Below are 21199 nucleotides of genomic sequence, written 5' to 3'. Positions count from 1 at the left end.
GAGGTGATGGAGCAAGGCTCAGGAGGGCTGAGGGCGGGGTCTGGGCTCTAGCTCTTCCTATGGCACCCCAGGGAGGGGCGCAGTCCTCAGAGGATCAAGTGTAGGGGCTCCCACCTTGTCCTGTGACAAGGTACAAGGTTACCCCCGTTCTCTGCCCTCAGGTCTGCTGTTTGGGTTCTGTTTGGTGGGTTTTGGAAGAGTCCAAGGCAGCTCAGTGAAGGATGACTGGAGTGCTGGTGAATCATGGTTCTCCCTGCCTGGTTGTCGCCCTGTGGTCTGGTTCCTCCTGGATCGGGCCATGCTTGGGGAGGAACGATCGAGATCAGAAAGGCATGGTGGACCTGCCTGAGGAGAGTTGGTGCGGCCCGTGAGACAGGTTCCTGAGCCCTCCCTGGTGGCAGAGGCCCGTGGTTGGTCCTCAGCCCTCCTAGACTGCAGCCTATCCCAAGTTCACTTTACAACCTCATTCACGGAAGAGAATGCTCTGGAAAACGCCTTACCGTTGGCCTGTGAGCTAATGCTGTATGGGGAAGGACTCTCTGCCCCTCTGGTGCTGTCACTGTCCACCCTGCAGCCAGTGGGAGGGAGGAGGGAGGACTAAGCCAGGGAAGGGGAGGAGGAGGGAGCTGCTGGCCTTGCAGCCATCCCGGTGACTCCTTCTGGGAGGGGCGCCCCTCTTGCCCCATTTGAACCTCCCTGGCTATTTTGAAGTAAGTGTGTGTGTGTGTGTGTGTGTGTGTGTGTGTGTGTGTGTGTGTGTGTGTCTGCGGCTTAGGGAATGGACTTCAAAGAACTCCCCTTTCCCCTGCAGGTGCAGACAGACGTCCCCAGGGCTGTGCTCTGCCTCCTTTCAGGGTATTTTTACTTGCCCCTTGTTCCTGTTACAGCATCAAACGATGGTAGGGAGGCTGAAGGAGGTGTGTCCACCAATCCCCTTGGAGGAACTGGAATCTGCCTGGGGACCTGCTATGGCCAGGGACGAGGCTCCTATCCTGGGAGGGAGGCCGTGTGGGAGGCTTGGCAGCTGAAGAAGTACCTTCAGGACTCCTGAATCTAGCCCTGCTGTGTTGGGCTTCCTTCCCCTCATGCCCTGATTGTTCCCACATGTGGGTGGCGCGCTGAGCCTCTAGGAGCTGCAGTGAACCTCATGGAGAGGTCTCCAAGCCGCTGCCACAGCTGCGTCATGCAGGCTCCTTGCATCCATTGGCCCTGATGTGGCTCATACTCTTTCAGGGTGCCGAGCCCCCTCCATGTGACAATCATGGAAACAGCTGTGAACTCAGCAGGCCTGAGGGACCGCCTGCCACAGCAGTGGAGTGACCAGAGCGCAGGCCACCCTGCCCATGCACTGTGTCTCTGGGCTCTGTGTGGCGGAACCACTCACTGCTGCAGCTGCCCCCTCTGTGGGGTGGGCTGGACACTCTGTCCACCCCCAGGGCGGTGTGTTGTGCTCTTCAGCTGCCCCGTGGTTGTCTGAACTGATCAGTGACCCCTTGGCAGCTGTCTGGCATGGCCATGCCCTGTCTGCACACAGGCCATTTTAGTGATAATGGCAGATGTGCCAAGGGGCCACCATGGTGCCCAACTGACCCAACTTCCATGTATGAACACAAGAAAGACCCAGAGGAGGTGTGCCCACCTGGCAAGGCAGGGCAGGGTTCTGGGACCCCATGGTGACACCATTCTCCTTCCAACTGCTTGTGACCTGCCTAGTGCCCCATCTAGCTATTCCCACAACCACCCAGAAAGTGATCCCATAAAGCCCTTCTTATGAGGGGTGAGAGATGACCGCTCTGAACAGAGGTAGCCTTGAGACCACCCAAGATGCTGGCTGTGGATCTAGTCCCAGGTCCCTGGGTCTTGGAAAAGGTGGTTCTTCAAGGACCTCTATGTGCTCTGTCTCTAGACCTGACACATCTTGATCTGCTAGGTGACTCTTGAGAGAGTTATGGGATGCTTCTGGGCTACCCATACCAGTTCACTGGTAGAGCAGGGCTAGGTAGAGTCGTCGCTAGTCTTGACTGCCCAGGGCCTGTTGTAGATGGAAGACTTGAGGTCTGGGCTTGTAGCTCAGTGGTGGAGATTGCCTAGCATGTGCTGACCTTGGGTTCAATCCCTATCCCCCCAACACTTAGTGCGAGGCCCTCAGGGCCAGAGAAGCCCAGAAGCTGAGGCTGTAATCTGGTCTCACATTCTTCCATTCCCTGTCCTTGGGGCTTGAGTAGGTGGATTGGCAAGTTGAGGAGGGGTGGGTTCCCAGACCCCTGCTGGGCCTCGATGAAAGCACCCCATTTCTAGGGGGAGTTTCAGTCCAGACTCCAGCTCCTCTTCTGATTGCATGGGAAACTGAGGCACAGAGTGGCCCCATGGCTAGCTGGCTTCACTTGACAAACCCTTGGAAAAAGGGTCTTGGGGTCACCTCTTAGCCCAGCCCTGACTCAGCTATCAGCCATTTCCTCGTGGATTCTGAAGTAGAGGGGGGAGGCTGGGGGTGTACAGAATTCCCAAGGGAAATTAGCCCAAATTAGCTGTGAGAATGAGGAAGAGCTCTGTTTTCTCCTCTACCCTGCAGATAAATATTTAATCACAACAACAATAACAACAATGATGATAATAATGTAGAGGCCCAGGCCGCAACCCGAGCCCCACTGGGGCAGATATCGGATGGAGGGAGGCCAGAGGAGGCCGAGGCAGGGAGAGGGACAGGGAGGGAACCTGGATTTGCACTGTTTGGGCACTTGTGTGGCTGGAGTGAACCTGTGGAAGTGGGGGACCATCTCTGAACCCCAGATTCCCACTTCTTCCCACTCTTTGGCATTGCAGCTCCTGGCCTGGGCCCAGCCAGCATTCCAGCCTTACTGGGCAGGCCACTCTCCTCCTGGGGTCTTGGCTTCCCCTCCTGGGTCCCCCCAAAACAGCTGGGTTTCTTGCTTAGAGCTAAGGTGGGGAATATCTATGGAACTTGGCACAGACTTCTATGGGGTCTCAGTTTCTTCTTTTCTATCATGAGGTTGCATGGACAGGATTGGTGTCTTGCTAAAGCTTCCAAGGCCATGCTGAGGGACCCATTCCTCCCCAGCCATGCTCACTGTCCCCAGGAGGACTCTGTCAGAGGCCTGGCCTCTGAGGGCAATGGGTCCAGGCCAGCGGAGGTCTTTAAACATGACCCAGTTTCTGCTTCCAGCTCTGCATTTCCTCAGGAGCTGGGCCGCAGCAGTGAAAATCAAGTCGAGATTTATGGCGTCTTTGGCGATAACCTCTGGGCTCCCTCTCCCAGGCTCCTGATGAGGAATCAGAATAGTAAATGTCTTCTTCGGGCTGGGCTGATAGTCTCTCTCTCTTTCCCAGGTTGGTAGCAGTGATCGGAGCTGTTTTCTCCTTGATGCTAAGATCCTGCCAGGCTAGGAGCTCTCCTCCCTTTCCACAGCCAGACACAGCAATCTGGCCTGCAGGACATGGGGACAAGGATCTGAGACCTCCTGTAGCTCTGGCCACTTTCTGTCGTCTGTGGATTTGGCCTGTGTGGGCCACTGAGCTCCATTCAAGTACCAAAGAGGAGGAGGGGAGATCTTTGGAATGGGCCAGTCCATTGGCCGTCGCCAGCCACCCTGCTGCTGAAGCTGTCCTGCTCATGTGTACCCAGGCCGTGGGACCCAGGGCCTGCTAGGGCGAGGAGTGGGGCCCACTATTCATGGGTCTCTAGGCCCTTTCGAAATGCCTGGGAAGGGAGGCTGGGGCTGGTGGTGGGCCCGGCTGCCCCTCTGCCTGCTCCTTAGCCTTTATGGCCCCTGGGTGCCTTCATCCCTAGGGAAGCCCAAGGGTCATCCCCACATGAACTCTATCCGCATTGACGGGGATATCACGCTGGGAGGCCTGTTTCCTGTCCATGGCCGCGGCTCAGAGGGTAAAGCCTGTGGAGAGCTGAAGAAGGAGAAGGGTATTCACCGGCTGGAGGCCATGCTCTTCGCTCTGGATCGCATCAACAATGACCCGGACCTACTGCCCAACATCACCCTGGGCGCCCGCATTCTGGACACCTGCTCCAGGGACACCCATGCCCTCGAGCAGTCACTGACCTTTGTACAGGCGCTCATCGAGAAGGACGGCACGGAGGTCCGCTGTGGCAGCGGCGGCCCGCCCATCATCACCAAGCCTGAACGAGTGGTGGGTGTCATCGGAGCTTCAGGGAGCTCGGTCTCAATCATGGTGGCCAACATCCTCCGCCTCTTCAAGGTTAGTGCCCTCCATGGCCCAGGGTGCCTGGCCCGAGACTCCTTCCTCCTCCTCCTCCTCCTGACTGTGTGGGAGAGTGTATGAGAAAGGAGGCAGCCCTCTGGGCTCTCGTGCCTGATCCTGTGTTTGGGCATGGTGGAGTGAGGGTGGGGCTGAGGGACGGGGCTTGCTGCTGACCGTGGTTCTGAAGCAGCACCTGCCTTGGCTCCCTCTTTAGACCCTGAACCTGGAGGGGCTGGAAGTGTGAAGGAACATCAGAGAGAGGCAGACAGACAAATGGAAGACAGGTGGATCGATGGAAGGGCAGACAGACAAAATATAGACTGGAAACCACGGCGTTGCAGATTGCCAGGGGAGAAAGCAAGACTTTTGTTTTGACATTGTTTTCAAATAATTGCAGTCCCCAAGAAAGATGCGTTTTCTTCTGGTTAGTTGAGGAAGCCCCTGGTGGCTCTCCCAGCCCGCCCTTCGGTTCCGGCTAGAGAAGAGTGTCCTGGTTTTCGGATGGGGGCGGGGTTGTGGGTTGGGGGGGTGAAGAGAGGAAGGGGGAGCAGGGCTAATCCAACCTTAGCCTGGTTACCTGAACCTAGCCCTGGCCTCCCTCCCACCCTCCCCTCTGCCCTCTGCCCTCCTCCTTTACATCCTCCTCCTCTCCCTTCCCAGCCCCTCCCTGCCCCCTCCACCACCTCCCTTCTTCTCTTCCCGGGGCAAGAGCTGCTGATTTGCAATTCAATTGGAGCCAAGTGCTTGCTAAGCTGCTAAAACAACTGAAAGCTACTGGGGAGAGGGAAAAAACGTTACAAGCATTTTACCAATAATTATGCACCAGCTCCCCCCACCCCCCAGCCTGCCTCCTTTGCTCTATCTATGGTGTGAGTGGCGGGGGAGAGGGAGAGGGAAGAGGAAGAGGAAGAGACCAGAAGAGACCCCCAACTCTGACCTCTGGGTCCCTTTGCCCTGGTCTCCAGAGCTTGGGAAAGGCTGTTTGAGCCACTTGGGGTGGGAGGAGAGGAAGCCAGTCTCTCTCACCCGGAGCTCATGCGTCTAACTCTGAAGATGCATCAGTACTGGGGATGGTGTGGTGTCTGTGCCTCCAGGAGGGGATGAAGAGAGAGGACGTCCCTGTTAGATGGGGTAGAATTTAGCCATGGCTAGTCTCAGGCAACCCCACTGCAGAGTGCATACCCTGTCTGCATCTGCAGCCATCATAAATGTGTGTGCACACATGTATGCACCTGCTGTGGTCCCAGGATGGCCTTTTCCTGGGCGGTTGGTTTTACTTGATTTGGGTGTAGGAGCAGCAGGAACCCCTAAGGAAATGATGCCCCTGCATGGACAATTCAAGGAGTCCCTGGGGACCTCGTTGTCCTGATCATCTCGTGGGTTCTCAGAGTGCTGCATTGGTCCTCCCATGCCTCCAGCCTCATGGAGAGGAGGAGATAATGGGAAAACTGGGGCTGGATGTCCCAGGCCTGCTCCACTGATGGCTGGGACAGCTGAGTCATCCAAGCCCTGCCAGGCCTGGGAGGGAGGCAGCCTGGGCCACCCTACTGTGGTCCCAGTGATGTTGGCCCAGCCCCCAGCTCATTTTAAGTGAGCCTCGCATGGAATCTTGAGACTCTCCTGGTGCTCAAGAGTGAAGGCCTCCCAGTATCCACTTCACCTTTGGGATGGGGGATCCCTGGCTCCCCGACTTTCTGTGTGCTGAGCCTGCAGAATGGCCTGTCTGGATGTTAGACTTCAAAACACATTCACAGGGACATACATATCTGGGGGACAAGGTGCTCAAGGCCCTTGAGATGGCTGTATTTCTGTGCTATTCTGCCCAAGGATGGGCATAGTTGGTATGACAGGACCCAGGACCCAGGGCTCAGGCCTCCATGTTCCCTGTCCCTCTGGTCCTGTGTGAAGAGGCTGCTAGGTCTGTGCCTATGTGAGCACAGGGATTGGTGTGCGTTGTGAGGTGGGCAGGCTGCATTGACTGCTGGCCTGGAAAGAGAGGAAGTGGGGGGCGGGGGAGCAACCAGAAGGCTGTGGTCTGTGTTCCCTGGGTCCCTTTTAGTGATGTTAATGGTCCAAGCTGGGGCAAGAGGCTTCTTCACTAGTGAAACTGATAGTGAGGAGAGGCTGGACCAGACACTCAGAAGCCATTTACAGAGGCGAGAGGTTAACTTGGGGAGAGTGGGCTGGGAAAACTCAGAACAAGAGCTGGCTCTCCAGCTCTGGGGCATGTGGGTGTCTGTTCCCCTGTGTGTGTTTGGGGGGGGGGGTGTCACTGCCTGGCTCTGCCTCCCAGCCACAACGGAGACTAATTCTTCCAGGAGGCCTGGGCTCTGTTGCTGTGGTCAGTGCTTCCTTCCTGCTGAGGGAGGCTCCAGGGGCACAGCCTGCCTGGAGGCTGCTTATTGGGATGCAAGGGGCCAGATCTCCTGTGCTTCCTCTAGACAGCCAGCTCACACAAACCACTGCAAAATGGGATGGGAACCCGGCCATCTTTGGGGAGCAGATGCCTGACTCTGGGGATCCACAGGCCTAGCAACCACCTACGTCCTGTTCAGTCAGCCTCAGCTTGGCCTGTTCTCCCAAGGGAGGGAGGATGAGTGTGTGGAGAACACCTTGCCGAGGGTCCACAGTCTCTGAGGAGGACATGGCGTGGCCGTGGATACCTTGTGGTGGTGACAGCCCCAGGCAGGGTCAAGCCTGAGCGTTAATCCTTGTCCCTCCAGAATCATTAGAACCCCACTTACTGTATCAGCCATTGACACAGAGTTTGAATGAGCCAGTGGGATCTTCTGAGAACAGACGCTGTCGAGGGTGGTCAGGACAGTACAGGCTCCGACCTGTGCGCTGGTGAGAACTCAGAGGAGATGACTCTGAATTCCTCTTCCTTCTGCATGGGAGAGTGCTGAAGCCGGGAGGAGAGGCCAGGCAGAGGTTGGTGAACAAGGCCGATGACGTGGGCATGCTGGTCTTATTCTGCCTTAGTTTGCAGAGTGTTTAAGACAGTTGCCCCAACCCCTCAGCCAAGTGGATGGATGAGTTAGGCGGTGGGGTGTGAGCAAGGTCAGCGCAGGGCCGGGTACACAGTCAGCCCACAGGAAATGTCACACCCAGCTTGGAGCTGGGCCTCAAGTCAGCATGAGACACTCCATCGATGCAGAAAAGCTAGGAGCAGGCAGGCTGTGACAGACGGTGACCTTTGAGGCTGATCCCGGAGAGTTCCCGCCATCTGCTGGGCCTCTCGGTTCTTCCTGTGAGGGCTTCGAGCTCAGCGCTGGCTGAAGCGGTGTCTCCATGGGTAGTGACAGTGCTCTTGTTGGGCCCAGTGAAGGGGGGGGCTTTGAGCTGCCCCAGCCTGGCCACGAGGGTACTGCCAGTGCCCGTGGGGCTGTGAGGGGCCTCCTGGCTTGTGGCTGTTGAGCAGGTCCAAGGCTCAGCCCTCAGCCCCTGCCCAGGACTTCTAGAAGCTTTGTGGCAGAGTCGAGACCAGATTTCCTGGGGAATCAATGGGTTTGTGCTTTCACGTGTTTCAAGTCATGGATGAGAAGAACTCTGAGAGTCCCCAACCTCCCCATAGCAGCTCATGTCCCTGGAAGGCATGACACGACCTTCCAGGCCCAAAGCTGGGACTTACAGGCACTGGACCTCTCCTTCTTGTGAGCACCTGCTTGGGTTCTCTGTGAGCTCATCCTGGGCATGACCTCACCCCAGCCCTCCCTCCCAACCTCCCACCAGCCCTCCCTCCCACCCTCCCCCAACCCTCCCTCCCAGCCTCCCCCAACCCTCCCTCCCAACCTCCCCCAGCCCTCCCTCCCAACCTCCCCCAACTCTCCCTCCCACCCTCCGCCAGCCCTCCCTCCCACCCTTCCCCCAGCCCTCCCTCCCACCCTTCCCCCAGCCCTCCCTCCCACCCTTCCCCCAACCCTCCCTCCCAGCCTTCCCCCAGCCCTCCCTCCCAGCCTCCCCCAGCCTTCCCTCCCAGCCTCCCCCAGCCCTCCCTCCCAGCCTCCCCCAGCCCTCCCTCCCAGCCTCTCCCAGCCCTCCCTCCCAGCCTTCCCCCAGCCCTCCCTCCCAGCTTCCCCCCAGCCCTCCCTCAGTCTCTCACTTTTTTCCTTCAACAAGGTCTCCTGTAGCTCAGGCCAGCCTCAGACTTGCTATGTAGCTGAACATCTGATTCTCGTGCCTCTACCTCCCCAGTGCTTACAGGCATCACTATGTCCTGTCCCACCCCCCAAACTTGACACAAGTTAGTTGTCTGGCAAGAGGAACCTCAGCTGAGGAAACGCCTCCATCAGATTGGCCTGTGGGCAAGCGTGTGGGGCATTGTCTTGATTGATGATTGGTGTGGGAGGGCCCAGCCCACTGTGGGCGGAGCCACCTCTGGGCTGCTGGTCCTGGGGTACAGAAAGCAGGCTGAGTAAACCATGGGGAACAGGATGCAGTTCTCCTTGGCCTTTGTATCAGTCCTTGCCTTGAGTTCCTGCCCTGGCTTCCCTCAGTGACGGCTGTTACCGGGAAGTGTAAGGTGAAATCAACCCTTTCCTCCCCAAGTTCCTTTTGGTCACGGTCTTTCTCATGGCAACGGAAACCTAAGACGCACCCTCATACCCAGTTTTATGCAGTACCGGGCATGGAATCCAGGGCATTCTGTGTGCTAGGCAGTGCCCACCACTGAGCCACATCCCAGCCCCTGGAGCCGTCTTTCTAGAGCCCAAGTTGAACCTCCGTCTCAGCTGCTCAAACCTGGTGGTTACTTCCCGACGTGCTTGGCGATGTCATCTCCTGCTGGGGCCTGGGCCACTGACACCCTCAGCTACATCTGTCTCTCAGGATGCATTCCACACCAGCCATACTGCTTTCTTCCTGTTGCTGAAGACATCAAGCTGCTCTTCAACCCAAGGGCCTTTGTCCCCATTATCCCCTCTCTCTGGAATCTTCTCTCTCATTCTATTTGTTTACTTAGACAGGGTCTCTCTATGTAGCCCAGGCTGGCCTCAAACTCACAGAGGTCTGCCTGTCTGTCTCAGGTTGAGGCTCCTCTCTTGTCTGACCTGTTTCTCCTCATGCAGCCACTGTTCCTGTCATCCACACGCGCACAGACTTGTCTGTCTTCTGTCACCCTTGGCTCCCTTCTAGACCAGACACCGTATCCGGCCGGCTCCTGTTTTCATGTGGTCTGTGAGCTACAGGAGGTTCTTATGGTCCAGATGTGTCCAGTCCAGGCCTAAGGCTGCGTGTGCACCAGGACAGATATAAATACAGACAAACACAAAATCACAAACTTACTAAACATTTTGAGGGGCTGGAGAGATGGCTCAGCGCATAAGAGACCTGTTGTTCTTGCAGAATTCCCAGAACCCACATCGGGTGGCTCAACCTGTAACTCCAGCTCCAGGGGACTCAGTGCCCTCTTTTGGACTCTGTGGGCACACACACAACACACACACACACACACACACACACACACACACAGACACATGAACACGGATACATAAATATGTAATAAAAAAATCATTAAAAATTGTGATATTTTGGGCCAGTGAGATGGGTCAGTGGGTACAGAGGCACCTACTGCTAAGCCTGATGGCCTGAGTTCAATCACCAGGGTCCAGATGGTAGAAGGAGAGAGTTGACTGCCATAAACTGTGGTGTACAACACCATACACACATACACACAAAATAATGTAGCTTTTTTTGTTGTTATTGTTTTTCAAGACAGGGTTTCTCTGTGTAGTTTTGGAGCTTGTCCTGGATCTTGCTCTGTAGATCAGGCTGGCCTCGAACGCACAAAGATCCCCCTGCCTCTGCCTCCCGAGTGTTGGGATTAAAAGCGTGAGCCACCACTGCCCGGCTAACATTTTTTTTTTTTTTTAAATTATGAAGCTTAAAAAAAACAAGCTCAATTACCCAGTTATCAAGTGTGAATTTTGTTGTGTTACCATGTCAAAAGTTTGGGTATACCTGGAACTTATGGTTGTGGGGGTGAACCCCCAAAATACAATGTGTCATGATGTGAGAAAGTCTGTGAGGACACAGCCACACCTGCCTGCTTCCTGCTGTTGACCTACAGCTTCAAGAGCTGCTGAGGCTCAACTGTCTACAGGGTTCCTGATTGAGGCCAGGAGAATAGTAGGCCCCCAGGAACCTCCACCATCATGGGCTCCTGGAAGAAGGGGACATATGTCCCCTGGGCTGCAGCTGCTGCAGCGGCTGCAGCTGAGGTCTTAGAGTCTCCTGTAAGTTCCAGAATGAGGAGGGAGTAGCTGAGGTCACCTCTGAATGAGTCAAACCAGTGCCTCATTCTGGATGTGTCTCTCCCTCAAACACTTTCTTCATGCTCTAAGTGTGTCTCACCAACACCTTGTTCCTGGGAAAAGGACTCATGACCATCTGTTTCTAGAGATTTGCTTCGATAGGGTTTGCTCAGCCATATCTTGGGGTGAGTGAGGTTGTTGTTGTTTTTTACTCTTTTACTCTTTGCTCTGTTGAGGGGCCCACCACCCAGCTCCCAAATAAATACACACAAAGTCTTATTCTTACTTATAAATGCCCAGTCTTAGCTTGGCTTATTTCTTGCCAGCTTTCTGTAACTTAAATGATCCCACCTACCTTTTGCCTCTGGGCTTTTACCTATTCTTACTTCTGTGTATCTTACTTTCACTCTTACTCCATAGCTGTGGGCTAGGGCAGGACTGGAGAAAACTCAAGCTACATCCTCTCGTTCCTCCTTCTATTTATTCTCTTTGCCTAGCCCTGCCTATCCTTTCTCCTGCCTTGCTATTGGTTGTTTAGCTCGTTATTAGACCAATCAGGTGTTTTAAACAGGCAAAGTAACACAGCTTCACAGAGTTAAACAAATGCAACATAAAAGAACGCAACACATCTTTGTATCATTAAACAAATGTTCCACAGTGTAAACAAATGTAACACATCTTAATATTCTACAGCATGAGGTAAATAGAGAAAGCTCTGAGACAGTGGAATGGTGGTGGCAGGGACATCAGCCTCAGCCCGGCCCTTCTCTGCGGTCACCCTCCCAGCTCCCCTAGCAGCAGGTGCTCAGTGTCTGTCCTCCTTTTACAGACATAGAACAGTGGTGTGGACAGTTAAAGAGCGTGCTCAGAGTCACACAGGTGAGCGGTAGGACCTGAGTATGCACTGGGCACCTGGACCCAGCCCACCTCCTTCCCCACCATCTCCTGTCCCTTGAAGTGGGCATGGGGCTGCTCACTGGCAGAACTTGCAGTGTGTGCCCAGAGCTCTTACTGGGGATCTGGAATGCTGGTCCTGAGAACAGGTTTGATGGATGGCTTACTTTCCTATTGTAATGAAGAGACATCATGACCAAGGCAACTTATGAAAGAAAGCATTTAATTGGGGGCTTGTTTACAGTTTTAGAGGGTTAGTCCATTATCATCATTTCAGGCATGGCAGCAGGCAGGAGCTGAGAGTCCACTCCTGATTCACAAGCAGGAGGCAGCGAGTGTGAAACTGTGCTTTTGAAACCTCAGAGTTGACCCACCCCAGTGACACACCTCCAAAAAGGCCACACCTCTTAATCCTTCCCAAATAGTTCCACCGACTGGGGACCAAGCATTCAAATATATGAGTCTATGGGGGACAATCTCATTCAAATCACTACAGTGGATGCCAGGGCTGCTGGGGAGGATGAGGTTCAGGGAAGGTCCATCTGAAGACTGTTACCTGTTTTCTTAAGGTTCCAATGCATGTTGCTCTCTTACCCCCAGTTACTGGTGGTCATTTGGGGTGAGAGTCTGGGAAGGGAAATCTCTGGGCCAGGTGCACAGGATGTTGCACTGGGGTGCAGCTGCAGCCCTGAGGGTCTCAGAGTGCCAACACTTGGTCTGGCCCCTGGACCAGCAGACCCTTCCTGCCCCCCCCCCCCACAGCCTGGACTGAGGGGCCCCAGCTGCTTTGCTCCACTGGCATGACACCTGGCAATATAGTACAGCCGCTGTGAACCCAGGGACACTCCATCTCCAGTTCCCAGAGGCTGAAGCCCAGTGACAGTCCTGAGCTTGGACACATGCTGACAGACAGGCTGTACCCTCCTTGGAGCAGCTTCCTCCTGAGGCCCTGGTGCTGTGGACATCTGCAGATTGAGCAGGTGTGGTTTCAGTTCCCACTGCCTGTGCTCAGTTTGGCTGAGAGAGGAGGGAGCAAGGCCTTCTGGAGAGCTCTTAGGGGAGCCCTGGGAGGAAGCCCTGGAACCCCCGTTGGGCCCAGTAGAGGGGCTCAGGGTCACTGCTTCTGGCTTCCAGCTCCCTCTCTGCTGGCTGGCCTCAGTTTACTCACCTGTAAGCATTTGTCCACACACCATATCTGTGTTAAAACCTCTCGTCTACATGATGCAGTGCCTGTTGTCCCTTTGGCTGACACCTGACACCTAGGCCCTGCCCCATGGTCTGACATGGGGCCTGAGTACCCCAGGTGGTTCTGACGTGTGCTCAGGGGAGCATGTTGCCCGAGCAGAAGCCGAGCAGATGAAGCCATTTCAGGGGGAAGTGGGTAAGGGAAAGATGAATGGTTCAAACAACTTATGCTGGGGTGGTGTGACCCCTGGAAGAACAAAGCCGAGAAGTGTGGAAGCTGGTCTGGTGGAGGAATGGCCATTTTGGAGAGGGGACATTTCTTTTCTCTTTCCTTTTTTTAAAGGTTTTAGTGTGTATGGGTGTTTTGTCTGCATTATATTTATGCAACACATGCATGCTGGGTGCCCTCAGATCAGGAGTAGGTATGGATCACCTGGAACTGGAGTTACAGATGCTTCTGAGCCACCATGTGGGTGCTGGGAATCGAACCTGAGTCCTCTGGAAGAGCGGTCAGTGTTCTTAACCACTGAGCCACCTCTTCAGCCCGAGAGGGGACATTTCTGTAGACAGGTGAGGGAAAGTGTTCTAGAGAGTGGCAATGGTAAGGGCAAAGGTCTTGGGACAGCAAGGTAACCAAGACTCCACAGGAGTAATGTGCCTCTGAAACCCACGTTGGCTCCTTTTGGCTGCAGAGGTGTCCGGTGAGCCTGGGCCATGCCAGGACCTCTGTCCCCTCACTGCCTGTACAGCTTGTACCCCAGTTGTGCCTGTGAGGCCCAGGCAGGTTCCTCTCTAGCCCTCACTTCCCTTGTCTGAAGGGCTAAGTGGGGTGTACCAGAAGCACCCAGGCTGTGGCTGTGGCTGTGGCTGTGGCTGGGTGTAGCCTGCACATTGGAGCCAGATCTTGCCCCACACTGTCCAGTGATGACACAGCTGAGGCCCCTGTCTCTCCCAGATGTTGATGAAAACCAGTAGAGGCTGGTGGATGGGATGGGATGGATGGGCTTAGTGACATTGGATTTTGGTCTCCTGCTGACAGCTCCCAATGGGCTTCATGGTGCTCCTGCTCAGGCGAGCATGTGATCTGAACAGGAGGAGCGGTAGTTTGGGGGAGGGGAGGAGGCTTTGCCGGCTGGTGACTGTTGTGTGTCCCAAGGCTCCTGCAAGGGGACCAGTCGACATGGACCCTGCTGTCCTTCCCAAAGTGGCTGGCCCTGTGAGGGGATGGTAGCTTGGGAAAGGCTTTTGGTCCCCTTGCCAGTGAAGCCCAGGGCCAGGTGACGCTGCCACCTCACTGTGGCGTCTCAGGTGGGTCAGCTGCTATATCAGTAACTGAGGGCGTCAGCCTAGGCTAAACCTTAGCTAAACCGGGTCCATGTTCTCCAAAACCAGCCTTGCCGGTCTCCTGTTCTCTCCTGGGACATTCCTTTTGTCATTTGATGGACTAGCTGGAGCTCTTCAAGGCCCAACTCAACCTGCTAGGACTTTTCTGACTTCCCACCCCCAGCATGGTAGGTGGCAGGACCCAGGCAGCTGTTCCTGGCTGTTTCTCATGCTCCAGCACCTGGCCGGAGAACAGATCAGCGAGCAGGCAGGGAGACACAGTGTGGAGCTGGGTGACGGGTCAGTGCCTGGCCTAGGTCTTCAAGGTCAGGCCCAGTACCTCCCCTCTAATGAGCTACGAACTCTCCATGTCCCCGATTTATTAACTAGCATTTCTATGACCTGCACGTGCTGGGAAGAAAAGAAGCCAAGGTCTGCGTGATATACTTGACCTTTCCCAGTGTGCCGCTGGGGGCCTGGCGGGGTGAGGGAGATGAGGACATTGCTCCAGTTCTGAGACTATCTGGGAGATGGTGTGGGAGGGGCAGGGACCCCCTTAACCCCACCCCTCCTCTATGTGTCCAGGCCTCATGCCTATTCCTGCCTCCCATTACTTAAGTGGCTCAGTTCCAAGCCCCTCCCGGGGGACACCTGGCTCACCTGGACCCCCTCTTGTGGCTCAGGACACCCCCTGATTCCTGTAGCTCCAGAAATTTCTCCCAGCTGGTGCCTTTCAGGCTGCCTGAAGGGCTGTGAGGTGATGAGGCCGAGGCATCTTTTTCCCAGATGAGGGAGGCAGACATGACTCTCTACCAGTTTTCGGGGCCATGAGCCGGGAAGGATGTCATGGCTCACTGAGCGCTAGAAAGGAACGGAACCCAGTACCAGGTGCACAGGAGAGGCTGAGTTCCCCTGGCCCTCTCCTTCTGGAGTTTGTGAAGCTCAGTCCTTCCCAGACCTCAGTTTCCCTCTGGTGCTGGCTGAGGGCAGATGCTCTGTGCACAGGCTGGTAGCAGTCATGACCCATTCTGTAGCCTTCCTCAAGGGCATGGGGGAATTTGAAACTTATCACAGGCCAGCCATCCTGAAGGGGCAGGAGGCTCACCCTGGAGGGAGGTGAGAGGATCTAGTGGGACTAGGGGGCTGCAGACAGCATGCATCCCCAAGATGGCTCGGGTGGGGGAGGGGCAGCACTAACCTCTGCCAGGGCCTGGGATGGCATGGGTACTCCTGGATCTCTCTGTCTCTTTGTCTCTGTCTCTCAGAGGGCAGGGTCTCTCTACACAGCACTGGCTGCCCTAGAACTCACTCTGTAGACCAGGCTGGCTTCGAACTCATAGAGATCTGCCTGCCTCTGCCTCCTGAGTGTTGGGATTAAAAGTATGCACCACTGCCACCACCACCTGGCTCCTGTTGGATTCCTTTGAGCCCAGTTGTCCTCATGTGTGGCTCCGGTGACAGGAGGCTTCCTGTAGGAGGCTGATGATAGCAGACACTTGAGGTCCCTGTTTACTGAGGGGGCTGTTGGAGGAGGGGATCACAGGAAACATGATGTTCCTGCGTGTGGAAGTTGACTGACTGTCCCACCTGTGAGAGGCTGCGTGGGCTCAGGGTCACTCTGGCAGCGATGTGTGGGGAACCGGGGACACAACAGGCATTCCTGCCCCTACCCAAGGGCTGGAGGAGTCTGAAGTGTGGAGACCAGTTGAGTACTTTGTAAGTGCTTTGATTATTTTAAATTGCTTAAGTGGCTAAGATGGCCCTGCGTATCTTGAGCACCCGGGGACACAGACACAAAATCAATTAGGAAAGGTACAACGGACCTGGCGGGAACCCTTACCTGCTCCACCCTCTCAGGCCCGTCACTTCCTGGAGCTCTGCTGGCCTCTGCCTCTGCTTCCAGCTGGGTCATTGCAGGCCACTGGGGTAACTTAGAGGGTCTCCTGACTATCCAGACACCAGGCAGCTTGCTGCAGACTGGCTTGGCTTTCTCTTAAAGGGCAGTGTTCAACTCCTGACTGTAGTTTAATATTCCAGAGTCCACAGGAGAGGCTGGCCCCACGGACCCTTGCTCAAAGATCTCAGGCACTCTGGGGGATTGCATGGAGACTTTCTTTGTCCTCAGGACTGGAGGGGACTGGGCACCCCCCTCCCCCGCACCTATGTGGTTTCTGAGCATTGCTCTCATGGGAGTGAAATGTGACACTCTTGGCTTCTGTGGCTTCCTTGAACAACATTTTCTGTCTTGTGTGATGGTGACCCTGTCTCCAGTGCTGTGCCTATTTCTGTGGGGCAGTTTCCTCTACACCTCTGCATTCCAGCCAGGCAAGGCGCTTCCATTAGTGCCCTGTGATCAAACCTGACCTGCCTCTATGTGGCCAGACACAGGGTGTTCTGTAGATTCTTATAGAGTCTAGAGAGGAGAATGGGAGATATTTGAGCAGAAGAGCCAGTGTGGGAAATCCTGTCTGTTCTGGGAAGATTCTGGGTACAGAGAGTGGCTCAGTTAGATTGCAGGTGTCATCTGGGCGGTGGTGGTGCACGCCTTTAATCCCAGCACTCGGGAGGCAGAGGCAGGCAGATCTCTGTGAGTTCCAGGCCAGACTGGTCTACAGAGTGAGTTCCAGGTCAGCCAAGGCTACACAGAGAAAACCTGTCTCAAAAAAACAAAAACAAAAACACAGACTGCAAGTGCCTCAGTAGCCACACGTAGCTCCTGTAGCACGAGGCAGAGGAGCAGCCTGTTCCCTGTGGGTGCTAGCTCTCTGCTCCCATTTGCAAGTTTTTGAGGCTGCTCCCAGACCCTGTGCTTGCTGTCATAGAGGATTCAGGCACAGCACATGTATCCAAATGCTCTTGGGGTTCAGGGCTTTATTATTATTTTTTTTTAAAAGTAAAGAAAAAAATTTACCCTTTTTAAAAATTGTTTTTTATTTTATTTTTTATGTGATTGAATGTTATGCCTGCATATCTGTGTGCCATGTGTGTGCCTGGTGTCCGGAGAGCCAGAAGAAGGTATCGGGTTCCCGGGAACTGAAGATGGTTCTAAGCCCCCATGTGGGCGCTGGGAATTGAGCTGGCTCTCAATCACTGAGCCATCTCTCCAGCCACTAAATATGCTTTTTAAAGAGCTATGGTTTTACTTTGGTGTGTGTGTGTGTGTGTGTGTGTGTGTGTGTGTGTGTGTGTGTGTGTGTGTGTGTATGTGTGCACATTAGAGAAGCGCCTAGAGGTATTGGCTCCCCGGGCACTGGAGTTATACGTAGGCTGTGTGTGCTGTCTGCTGTGGGTGCTGGAGACTGAACTCAGGTCTTCAGTGAGAGCAGGATGTGCTCTTAATTGCTGAACCCTCTCTCCAGGGCTCAGGGATTTCTAATGGCTGCTCAACATAAGGGCTTGTTTTTTTCTATCTATCTATCTATCTATCTATCTATCTATCTATCTATCTATCTATCTATCTATCTATCTATCGAGACAGGGTCTCTCTATGTAGTCCTGGTTGTCCTGGAGTTTGCTATTAGACCAGGCTAGCTTCAAACTCACAGAGACCCTCCAGTGTGCTGGGATAAGGGTGTGCACCACCATGCCTGGGGAAATTCTTTGTTTTGAGACAGGCTCTCCTATGTCCCAGGCTGGCCTTGATGAACTCGTTTAGCTAAGGATAAACCTGATCTTCTGATTCTTCTGCTTCCACCACCAAGTGCGCTGAAATCACAGGCATGCCCCCTCACATCTGCTTTATGCAGTGTTGGGATGGAGCCCAGGGCTTCTTATATGCCAGACAAGCATTCTATCAGATGAGCCACATCCTCAGCCCTCATGGTCTCTTCTCGATCACTCCATACAACCTGCAGAGCCTGCAGAGACAGTGGTCCCATTTTACAGATGAGAAAACCAAGGCCTGTAGAAAATAGGGAAGCCATGCAGCCAATTAGAGCCACAGCTGGGCTGGGTCAGGTCCCAGCCTGCTGCTCTGCCTCTGCATGTCCAAAAGCTAAGAGGAGAACCTTTCAAATCCAGCACCTCAGTGTAGGTCTGCCTGACTGAGACAGGACTGCCAGCCTTAGAACCCTATGTCTGTGCATGGCCAATGTCCCCTGTCTCCTTCCTGTTGGGGTTTTAAAAGCCCATGTTTGTGGTAGGTTTGGAAGAAAACAGAAGAACGTGCTGGGAGCCACAGTTGGCTGCACAAGTGTAAGGACCTGGCTTCTAGCACTCATGTAAAAAGCTGTGCACAGCTGTAATTACATCTGTAATCTCAGCACTGGGGAGGCAGAGAAACGGGCTCCCTGGCTGCTGGCCAACTAGTCTAGCTGAATCAGTGAGCTGCAGATTTAGTGGGAGACCTGTCTCAAAAACTCAGGTGGAATGTCCTGAGAGATGTCAGCAGTTAAGAGCGCTGGCTGCTCTTCCAGAGGATCCAGGTTTGAGTCCCAGCACCCACACAACTCCAGTTTCAGGGGATCTGATGCCCTCTTTTGGCCTTTGTGGGCACTGCATGCACATGGCACATGCATTAACGCAGACAAACACTTATACACATAAAATAAAGATAAAATAAAGCTTTAAAAAACTTGAAGAATATGGTAGAGAGTGATTGAGGAAGACCCATGATATTGATCTCTGACATTGACAAGTGCATTCATGCACACATTCATGCATGCACGAAAACAACATAAAGAGGCAAAGAAAGGGCTGGAGAGATGGCTCAGTGGTTAAGAGCACTGGCTGCTCTTCCAGAGGAACTGGCTCGATTCCCAGCACTCACATGGCAGCTCACAGCCATCCATAACTCTAGTACTAGGGGACCCATCACCCTGTTCTGGCCAGACATGTACAGATGTCTATGCAGACAAAACACCCATATACATGACATAAATACATAAGGTAAAAGAGGCAAATAAAATTGCCAGTTGCTTTTCCAGGTGGCAACCTGATTTGTGTGTATTTTCCCACAGCCTTCTGTTAATTTAGCAGGTTGAGTTCACATCTGTGGCTAGTGTTTGCACAAACCATGTGGTGAGCGTTTTCTAATGTCCTTAGCCAGTCTTTGAAACATGCAGTCTGCTGGCTACATAATCACCCACTAGAGCCCTGGCCATTCTTGGTTCAAACCCTCCTGGTAGTTAGTTGGCTTGATGTATAGTTTGGGGGCTGCTCCTTTGGCCACGTCTGTGTTCCCTCAGGAAATGTGACAGCATGGTACCTAGGTGGCTGGAGGAAGTAGCTGGGGGAGGGCACTTATCTCATGGGAGAGTTAGTTTTGCAGGTGCTCAGGTGAGCTCTGGGGAGGGTGGTATGGAGGTAGAAATGGCAGGTGGAGCAGGATTTCTCTGGCAATGCCTGGAGTGAGGGACATATTCAGCTCCTCTTAAGAAATGGGGCCTGACCTAAGTCTGGCAGTGAGGGAGATGAGCTGAGGACAGGGTGGCTTGCTTGGCAGGAGAAGTGGAGAGGAGGTGAAGTCCCTCAGGAGGCCTTGAACTGGGCTAATGTGTTTAGGCATCCCACCTTCAGCTCCTCCCACCTTGCCATTCCCTGTTCCTGTCCCCTGGGCCTCTCTGTAAGTCCCCATTTGCCTCAGTGTCTAATGGTCCCTTAAGGCAGAGCTGCACCTTCTCCCATTCCTTTACACCTTAAGGTGTGACTTCTTATCATAAAGTGTGAATTCCAGACACATTGCCCCATGAGGTTTGAAGGCAGGTTTGTGGATGACCTTCATCACAGCATCTTTAGTGTCCAGGAAGTTCCCTGTAGCCCCTCTAGCCAATGTCTCTCTCCACAAGGTTCATCTGTTGCTGGACTTGTCTCCAAGCTTCACCTCAGCACATGCAAATTGGTGCCTCTGCTGTGTGAGATCCGTCCATGGTGTTCTCTGTGTGTGAGATCCATCCATGGTGTTCTCTGTGTGTGATATCCGTCCATGGTGCCTCTGCTGTGTGTGAGATCCATCCATGGTGTTCTCTGTGTGTGAGATCCGTCCATGGTGTTCTCTGTGTGTGAGATCCATCCATGGTGTTCTCTGTGTGTGAGATCCGTCCATGGTGTTCTCTGTGTGTGAGATCCGTCCATGGTGTTCTCTGTGTGTGAGATCCGTCCATGGTGTTCTCTGTGTGTGAGATCCATCCATGGTGTTCTCTGTGTGTGAGATCCGTCCATGGTGTTCTCTGTGTGTGAGATCCATCCATGGTGTTCTCTGTGTGTGAGATCCGTCCATGGTGTTCTCTGTGTGTGAGATCCGTCCATGGTGTTCTCTGTGTGTGAGATCCGTCCATGGGGCAGAGTGTGTAAACATCTTCCTCTTTTTATGGCTCTGTACTATTCTACTGTGTCTTTATTTATATAATTCATAATTCATGTGTCCAGTCTGCTGCTTCTGAAAATTTAGGGTGAATCCAATGTTTGATTCTCATGAATAAAGTGGATCTAAATGTGTTATGTTGTTGGAAATGTTGGCTTCAGAGCTGTATGAGCAATCAGCTTTAGGGAGAACTGTCCATCATTTTTCCACAGGGATGCTGCCCTCTTGACAGGTTTAAGCTTCTCCTGTGCCCAGAGGCCTGTCTCAGAGGCCAGCTTGTCCACATCCCGATGGGCAGCACTGGTCTCTGAAGTTAGTCTGCCGCTTTGTACTGTTTTTCCCACTGTCACCGCTGGTGTCCGGGAAGCAGCATCTTAGTAATGGAGATGGGTTTCTGTGCTGCATACGTTAAAACAGAAGCATCACAAGGCTGGGAGATGGTTCAGTGGTTAAAGTGCTAGCCAGCCAAGAGTTTGGATCAGAGTTCAAATCCCCAAAATCCACATTAGTAAGCTAGCTACCAAGAGTAGCCGTATTGGTGAACTCTGGGTTTGATTGAGAGGACCTGCCTCAGTGAACAGGCAAAAGCAATGGAGGAAGACACCTGACTTCAACCTTGGGTCTCCACACACGTGCTTGTACACCCTCCCCCCACACATGCAAAGCACACACACACACACACACACACACACACACACACCATACACATGTGAAAATGAAAAAATAAAAAAGAAGGTAAGGGCTCATGGAGGCCTTGGGGCCTGTGCACTACCTGGAGCACCCCCCCAGCTCTCCCCCCCAGCTCTCCCCCCCAGCTCTCCCCCCCAGCTCTCTCCCTGCAGCACTCTCCCTGCAGTACCCCCCAGCACTCTCCCTGCAGTACCCCCCAGCACTCTCCCTGCAGTACCCCCCAGCTCTCTCCCTGCAGCGCTTTCTCCCTGGGCATGTGGCGGCAAATGCACTGTTCTTTCTCAGCCCACCCACTCTGCTTTCATGGGCCTCGGTTTTA

General features: G+C 54.0%; 1 protein-coding gene across 2 annotated transcripts in view; it reads left to right on the top strand.

Annotated features, from left to right (window-relative positions):
- The first annotated feature begins 3714 nt into the window (after positions 1-3714).
- Grm4 (glutamate metabotropic receptor 4) overlaps positions 3715-21199 on the top strand; it is an 81992-nt gene continuing 64507 nt past the window's right edge. For both annotated transcript variants that reach the window (XM_059281991.1, XM_059281990.1), the window contains exon 1: positions 3715-4233. In XM_059281991.1, coding sequence (XP_059137974.1) covers positions 3715-4233 — 519 coding nt within the window. The remainder of the gene's footprint in view (positions 4234-21199) is intronic.

This window comes from Peromyscus eremicus, chromosome 16_21 (assembly GCF_949786415.1).
Source record: "Peromyscus eremicus chromosome 16_21, PerEre_H2_v1, whole genome shotgun sequence".
NCBI lineage: Eukaryota > Metazoa > Chordata > Mammalia > Rodentia > Cricetidae > Peromyscus > Peromyscus eremicus.
Note: the sequence above shows the minus strand (reverse complement) of the source record. Positions and strands in the feature narration are given on the sequence as shown.